At 48.7% G+C, this 8,204-nt stretch overlaps 1 protein-coding gene across 3 annotated transcripts in view; it reads left to right on the top strand.

Annotated features, from left to right (window-relative positions):
- The first annotated feature begins 2,069 nt into the window (after positions 1–2,069).
- LOC106574701 (formin-like protein 2) overlaps positions 2,070–8,204 on the top strand; it is an 80,550-nt gene continuing 74,415 nt past the window's right edge. For 2 of the 3 annotated variants that reach the window (XM_045699275.2, XM_082963604.1), the window contains exons 1-8: positions 2,140–3,058; positions 4,525–4,608; positions 5,135–5,215; positions 5,413–5,489; positions 5,731–5,814; positions 5,970–6,119; positions 6,358–6,484; positions 7,543–7,619. In XM_045699275.2, the coding sequence (XP_045555231.1) occupies positions 2,942–3,058; positions 4,525–4,608; positions 5,135–5,215; positions 5,413–5,489; positions 5,731–5,814; positions 5,970–6,119; positions 6,358–6,484; positions 7,543–7,619 (797 nt within the window). In that variant the 5' untranslated portion in view covers positions 2,140–2,941. Of the gene's footprint in view, positions 3,059–4,524; positions 4,609–5,134; positions 5,216–5,412; positions 5,490–5,730; positions 5,815–5,969; positions 6,120–6,357; positions 6,485–7,542; positions 7,620–8,204 lie in introns of all 3 variants that reach the window. The other variant, XM_082963605.1, reaches the window with a different exon arrangement.

Below are 8,204 nucleotides of genomic sequence, written 5' to 3'. Positions count from 1 at the left end.
GGATATGGAAGAGGAGGGTAGGGGTGAGGAGGATAGGACGAGGAGGATAGGAAGAGGAGGATATGGGTGAGGAGGATAGGGGTGAGGAGGATAGGGAGAGGAGGATATGGAAGAGGAGGATAGGGGTGAGGAGGATAGGAAGAGGAGGATATGGAAGAGGAGGATAGGGGTGAGGAGGATAGGATGAGGAGGATAGGAAGAGGAGGATAGGAAGTGGAGGCTAGGAAGAGGAGGATAGGGAGAGGAGGATATGGAAGAGGAGGATAGGGAAGAGGAGGATAGGAAGAGGAGGATAGGGAAGAGGAGGATAGGAAGAGGAGGATAGGAAGAGGAGGATAGGAAGAGGAGGATAGGAAGAGGAGGATAGGGAGAGGAGGATATGGAAGAGGAGGATAGGGAAGAGGAGGATAGGAAGAGGAGGATAGGGAAGAGGAGGATAGGGAAGAGGAGGATAGGAAGAGGAGGATAGGAAGAGGAGGATAGGAAGAGGAGGCTAGGAAGAGGTGGAAATGGTGGATGAGAGGAAGGGAAAAATAGTCTGGTGGTGGACATAACTGCTTCTATCTCCTTTCTTCTTTCTCCTTCAACCCCTCCCTTCCTCCCTCCCTCCCTCCCTCCCTCCCTCCCTCCTGTTATACTCCACTCTCTCTCCTCCCCTCCATCTCTGTTTTCTCATTACCCCATCCTATCCATCCATTCTCACTCCCTCACCCTCCTCCTCCTCCCTCCTTCTTCTTCCTCCCCTCTCGTTCATTTGTGTTCAACAGGTTCTACCCTTTTGCCCAGGTGTTAATTTGTTCACTTTCCTTGGTGGAATGAAAAGGTAGAAGAGACATGGTGGGAACTCCCTCTAGTCTGGCCCATGTTTACATCAATCCAATGTGTTGAACGTCTGGGAAGGGCTGCACACTTTGGAGAAAAAGGTGGAGATTTGGGACTGAGGGAGAGAGGTGTGTTAGCTGTGAGAGCCAATCGAATGCTTTTAAATGTGTGGGGAGGGGCTCTCACTTCTGGGAGAAAAGTGGAGATTTGGGATGCAGAGAGAGGCGTGTGAGCTGTGAGAGCCAACCAGAGGCAACCCTCCCTCCACAGAGCAGAGCTCTGCATCACGACACCCCCTCCTACTGCATGGCTTTATGGCCAATGCAGCCTTTATGACACTTTCATCATCATTTTGCTCTTTCCAAATACTCACCCAGCTAACAGGGGGGCCATTTATGGCAGCCACCCTGTGGTTCGTGCATGGTATTGCACTTCGATTGCTAAGCAAAGATCTATTTCTCGCTGACCCAATCATCCCAGGTAGATGTAATACACGTGTTGTCCACAAGAGGTCCTGCGCACACCGTGATGGTGCCCCATCTGTTCAGATATCAGTCAGAAACGGGGACAAAGGCGGCTTAGCAGGCGTGGATTCAGGATGATATGATACTACAGGCCCTGAATACATGTTTCTGCTGACTTTTTCATTTGCAAACCCCTGACTATAAGAGATATAGGCCGAGATGTTGGGGATTTGTAGCCTACTGACCACAAATGTTTGTAATTAAAATGAAGGCCTGTATTTTATATGTATTGGATCTATGTATTTTAAATTGTATTATGAATAAAACTGTGTTTATACTTGTGGGTCTAGTAGGCCGTACTTTAAGGTCTTGCTATAGCATATCTTGGCCGTAGCCATCTGACCCCAAAATAACTCAATACCAAAGCCACTAACGTCGTTTAAGGCCTAATTATGAATGAATCCACTCATTTAATTTCTCTCTGAAAGCCAGGATTTAAGTAGGCTAAACATGTGTAGTGGCAATAGTAGGCTTAGACTGCCTGTAAAAAATAACAGCCTACGCCAGAAAGGTAGAATATGGGTGAGAAATCAGCAGGACCGTTATAGGCCAATAGGCCAGGCCTATTCATAGAAATGGACCTAATAAAGGAGGGGTCAGAAGTCTGGACAAAGAGCATCTGTGAGATAGATAGCTCGTCGTTAAACGATTATGACTCTAACTACCAGGATGCATCAGAACAAAACACAGCCTCTCATCCCTCTGCTCTGGGTAGAGATTGCCCAAAATATGATAGGATCAGTTTATCCTCCCCAAATCCTAACCTCAATTATTACTGGGTCACACGTAAAACTGACTCTAGATCAGTGTCTAGGGGTAGACGTTATCCGAGTCCCCCTCCCCTCGCGTCTCGTTCACGGCTGTGGGCTGTGCGCTGCAGGGGGGCGGGAGGCGAGGAGAGCGAAGCGGCAGAAGGCTCATTGTGTGTCGGCTAGAAAGTGGGGGTCGTTGCGGGGGGGAGAACGCGTGCGTGGAGGCTGAACTCTCGCTTTTGTCGCCTGTGGAGGAGGGGGCGGATTAAGTAGCCTGCTCGCTCACACACACACCAGGGACGCCCGGTTCATTTATCAGCATCTTCATACCCATTACCGAGGATACACAGTGAACCGGGAAGGGATGCAGATTTAGCGCGAGACGGACAGTGGGACTTCGGTCTCAGCTGGATTCGGATAAATGGTGCGTGCGCCGTTCCGTCGTCGGCGATGAGAAGAAAGGAGGACAAAAGATGAACGGATGGAGGATAGACACGGCCCCCCGGTAGACACGCGCCTTCGGTTTACCGCACCTCTCTGATCTCGTGCCGCCGTGCGTGAGTCTGTCGGTCGGTCGGTCGTTCAGACTGTGTCTCACTAGGGAGAAAAACCCGAACAGTATTCCCGAATTACAGGAGGCGTTGTCTGTATCTGACTGACTGCAGAGAGACCATTGTCTGTGTGTGTTTGTGTGTGTGATTTGACGTTTAGGGGTGTGATTGTATGTGAGCGGGTGTGCTTGTGTGTGTGGTGACTGTGAGAGGTGTGTTTGTCTGATTTGATGGCGAGGGGTGTGTGAGGGTGTGTGAGTTGCTGGTGTAAGAGTGTGTGTGTGTTTGAGCCATGGGGAACACAGAGAGTATGGAGTCTCAGCTAGCTGTCATCAGGGCCAGGGCTGCTCCTGTCAAGCTGCCCATGCCTGATCCTGCTGAGCTGGAAGAGAGGTTCTCCATTGCACTGGTAGGTGACACACAGACACACACACACACACACACACACGCACACACACACACACGCACACACGCACACACGCACACACACACACACACACACACACACACACACACACACACACACACACACACACACACACACACACACACATGCTCACATACACATGCTCATACATTGCATGTGTGTGTGTATGTATGAGCGTTGAGTGTGTGTGTGTGGAGTGTGTACCCTAACCCATTATGGCTGACTGGTTAGAATCGATGAGTGTTGTTGTGAATACCATCTCTGTCCCTGCATATGCAACGCGTTGCCTCTCCCCGATACACTGCCATATTTCATTCACTGAGTGTGTGTCAGTAAGAGTCTTTCATATCACACATACTCATGTTTAATTCACTGTTCATGCATGTTCATGTCTCTGTCGAAGAGGGAATGTCTGTCTTCAGTAGACAGAGGTCTTCTGGAGAGGCGTGTGTACTTTATTAGTTTAATATCCTCCCCTCTCTCTCTCTCTGTATCTCTCTCTCTGTATCTCGCTCTCTGTCTCTCTCTCTCTCTCTCTCTCTCTCTGTCTCTCTGTCTCTCTCTGTATCTCTCTCTCTGTATCTCTCTCTCTGTCTCTCTCTCTCTGTCTCTCTCTCTCTCTCTGTCTCTCTCTCTCTCTCTCTGTCTCTCTGTCTCTCTCTGTATCTCTCTCTCTGTCTCTCTCTCTCTGTCTCTCTCTCTCTCTCTCTCTCTCTCTCTCTCTCTCTCTGTCTCTCTCTCTCTGTCTCTCTGTCTCTCTCTCTCTCTCTCTCTGTCTCTCTCTCTCTGTCTCTCTGTCTCTCTCTCTCTCTCTCTGTATCTCTCTCTCTGTCTCTCTCTCTCTGTATCTCTCTCTCTGTCTCTCTGTCTCTCTCTCTCTCTCGCTGTCTCTCTCTCTCTCTCTCTCTCTCTCTCTCTCTCTCTCGCTGTCTCTGTCTCTCTCTGTATCTCTCTCTCTGTCTCTCTCTCTGTATCTCTCTCTCTTTATCTCTCTCTTCCTCTCTCTCTCTCTCTGTCTCTCTCTTTCTGTATCTCTCTCTCTTTATCTCTCTCTTCCTCTCTCTCTCTCTCTCTCTTCCCCTCTCTCTCTCTCTCTCTCTCTCTCTCTCTCTCTCTCTCTCTCTCTCTCTCTCCTCTCGCTGTCTCTGTCTCTCTCTGTATCTCTCTCTCTGTCTCTCTCTCTGTATCTCTCTCTCTTTATCTCTCTCTCTTCCTCTCTCTCTCTCTCTTCCCCTATCTCTCTCTCTCTCTCTCTCGCTCTCTCTCTCTCTCTCTCTCTCTCTCTCTCTCTCTCTCGCTGTCTCTGTCTCTCTCTGTATCTCTCTCTCTGTCTCCCTCTCTCTGTATCTCTCTCTCTTTATCTCTCTCTTCCTCTCTCTCTCTCTTCCCCTATCTCTCTCTCTCTCTCTCTCTCTCTCTCTCTCTCTCTCTCTCTCTCTCTCTCTCAGAACTCTATGAACCTGCCTCCTGATAAGGTGCGTCTGCTCCGTTGCTACGACAACGAGAAGAAGTGGGAGCTGATATGTGATCAGGTGAGACAGAAGGTCAACTATAATTGGCCAAATAACAGCCTGGTCTGATAATGACCCCTAGCACTGTCCCTCTTCTATGTTAGTAGAGCTGAAGGAACTGGATAGGTGTAAGCTACATGGAGGAAGCTCCCCTAAGCCCATTGGAAGGCTGTGTGTGGCCAACGTCACATGGCTGATACACCAGTCCAGTCCCTTCAGCACTGCAACAACAGCATGGTTCCTTCAGTTATTCAGCATCTCCTTGGCCAGTGTGAAAGGCAAGTGTGTAACCATTGCTTGTGTGTGTGTGCCTGGGTGTGTGTATGTGTGTGTGTGTGTGCGTGGATGTGTGTGTGTGTGTGTGTGTGTGTGTGTGTGTGTGTGTGTGTGTGTGTGGTGTGCGTGCCTGGGTGTGTGTGTGTGTGTGTGTGCGTGGATGTGTGTGTGTGTGTGTGTGTGCCTGGGTGTGTGTGTGTGTGTGTGTGCGTGCGTGGATGTGTGTGTGTGTGTGTGTGTGTGTGTGTGTGTGTGTGTCTGTGTGTTGTAGGAACGGTTCCAGGTGAAGAACCCTCCTCACACCTACATCCAGAAGCTGAGAGGATTCCTTGACCCGGCCGTCACACGCAAGGTGAATGACAGCCACGTCACCATGGTAGCAGAGCCAGTAATATCATAGTAACAATATGGTAACACACGCTGGGATATTAGTTCCTCAACTTGACACTGTTGGCTAGATACCATTTAGAATTCCATCATTTCCCAAACCAGCAGACAGGAAATTATTTTGAGGGAATACCAGAATAACCGTAACCCTAATGTCGTCAGAAATTCCGTCGGAGAGTCCAGGAGTCGACTCAGGTGCTCAGAGAACTGGAGATCTCACTACGGACCAATCACATCGGGTGAGTCACAGGCCGCAGCCAATCACATGCAAAGAGAGTCCTGGATCAAAATGAATCTGAACCGAATCAGAATCACGTTGACATTGACTCAGTTCCTAACCATTCTGACTCAGAGAGGGGGACGAGCTGGCTAGGGGTTTAGGGATTGCTGATTGGCGAGCGGTTCTGCTGATTGTACAGCTAGATATTGAACAGTGAATGATTTGTGGGATGATAAATCCTAATGTTCCTCTGTCTCCAGGTGGGTGAGGGAGTTTCTCAACGAGGAGAATCAGGGCCTAGATGTCCTAGTAGAGTACCTCTCCTTCGCTCAGTACGCGGTCACGTGAGTGTGTGTGACTGTGTGTGTGTGTGTGTGTGGGCATAACACTTTTTCCATACGCGTGTGTTCTGTTGAGTCACGTGTGTGTGTGTGTGTGCACATGCGTGTGTGTGTGTGTGTGTGTGTGTGTGTGTGTGTGTGTGTGTGTGTGTGTGTAGGTTTGATGGGGAGGTATCAGAGGCCAGTACTGAGGAGAGAGCTGTAGATTCCCCCTGGAGTCGTTCTATAGAAGATCTCCATGGAGACAGCAACCTGCCCTCCCCCTCCAGTGGCAACAACATACCGCGCTCCGCACGCCACTCTATCGGGTAACACACACACACACACACACACACACACACACACACACACACACACACACACACACACACACACACACACACACACACACACACACACACACACACACACACACACACACACACACACACACACACACACACACACACACACACACACACACACATATACCAATCCATCAGTTAACACCCACACACACCAAGTTGTGGTGTTAATCCTGTGTTTATTGTATGTTGACTGTGTCAGGTCAGCGTTGGTGTCCAGGTCTAACACACTGCCCAGTAGGAAGACACTGAAGAACTCTCGCCTGGTGTGTAAGAAGGACGACGTTCACGTGTGTGTGATGTGTCTCAGAGCCATTATGAACTACCAGGTGAACTACACATCTGTCTCCTTCTCACCTTGCTTCTCTGTCTCCTTCTCACCTATCTCTCCCTCTCTCTCTCTTAACCCCTCCTATATCTCTCTCTCTCTCTCTTAACCCCTCCTACGTCTCCCTCTCTCTCTCTTAACCCCTCCTATGTCTCCCTCTCTCTCTCTTAACCCCTCCTATCTCTCCCCTCTCTCTCTCTTAACCCCTCCTATCTCTCCCCTCTCTCTCTCTTAACCCCTCCTATCTCTCCCTCTCTCTCTTAACCCCTCCCTCTCTCTCTCTTAACCCCTCCTATCTCTCCCTCTCTCTCTTAACCCCTCCTATCTCTCCTGCTCTCTCTCTTAACCCCTCCTATCTCTCCCTCTCTCTTAACACCTCCTATCTCCCCCTCTCTCTCTTAACCCCCCATCTCTCCCTCTCTCTCTTAACCCCCCCATCTCTCCCTCTCTTTCTTAACCCCCCCATCTCTCCCTCTCTCTCAACCCCTCCTATTTCTCTCTCTCTCTTAACTCCTCCTATCTCGCCCTCTCTCTCTCTTAACCCCTCCTATCTCTCCCTCTCTCTCTTAACCCCTCCCTCTCTCTCTCTTAACCCCTCCTATCTCTCCCTCTCTCTCAACCCCTCCTGTCTCTCCCTCTCTCTCTCTTAACCCCTCCTATCTCTCCCTCTCTCTCTCTTAACCCCTCCTATTTCTCTCTCTCTCTCTTAACCCCTCCTATTTCTCTCTCTCTCTCTTAACCCCTCCTATCGATTCAATTCAAGAGGCTTTATTGGCATGGGAAACATATGTTAACATTGCCAAAGCAAGTTATGTAGATAATATACAAAAGTGAAATAAACAATAAAAATAAAAATCCTATCTCTCCCCCTCTCTCTCTTAACCCCTCCTATCTCTCCCCCTCTCTCTCTTAACCCCTCCTATCTCTCCCCCTCTCTCTCTCTTTCCTTCTCTTTCTCTCGTCCTGGTTACCACCCTTTCTTCCCCTCATCCTCGTGGTTATTTTGGATAGCAGTGATTGATATATGATTTGTTTATGTTTCCCTCCCTCTGTCTGTAGTATGGCTTTAACATGGTCATGTCCCATCCTCATGCTGTGAATGAGATCGCTCTGAGCCTCAACAACAGAAACCCAAGGTCAGTAGGCAGTAAACACTTCTCTCTGTGTCTGCATTAGGAAGGAATACACCTTTAGAGCAAGGGTTCCCAACCAGGGGTACTAGGACCTCTGGGGGTACTTGGCCTATCTACAGGGGGTACTTGAGAATACTCGTGAGACCATAGGCCCTGGTAAAATTCAGTTGGTGGTACAGGACCCGAAAAAGGTTGGGAACCACTACTTTAGATGGAACGAGACCTTGTATTTTCTTGTATTGTGATGACGCATTTTGGCCAGGACTCCCTTGTAACAGAGAAGGGTAACTAGATAGAACCTCTGAAATCCATCTAAAGACTGTCTCTCTCTCTCTCTCTCTGTCCCTCTCTGCCCCTCCTCTCTCTCTCTCTCCCCCTCTATCTATCTATCTATCTATCTATCTATCTATCTATCTATCTATCTATCTATCTATCTATCTATCTATCTATCTATCTATCTATCTATCTATCTATCTATCTATCTATCTATCTATCTATCTATCTATCTATCTATCTATCTATCTATCTATCTATCTATCTATCTATCTATCTATCTATCTATCTATCTATCTATCTATCTATCTATCT

Source organism: Salmo salar, chromosome 17 (assembly GCF_965601325.2).
Source record: "Salmo salar chromosome 17, fSalSal1, whole genome shotgun sequence".
Classification (NCBI taxonomy): Eukaryota; Metazoa; Chordata; class Actinopteri; order Salmoniformes; family Salmonidae; genus Salmo; species Salmo salar.
The sequence above is the reverse complement of the archived record's forward strand: the minus strand, read 5'-3'. Positions and strand labels throughout refer to the sequence as shown.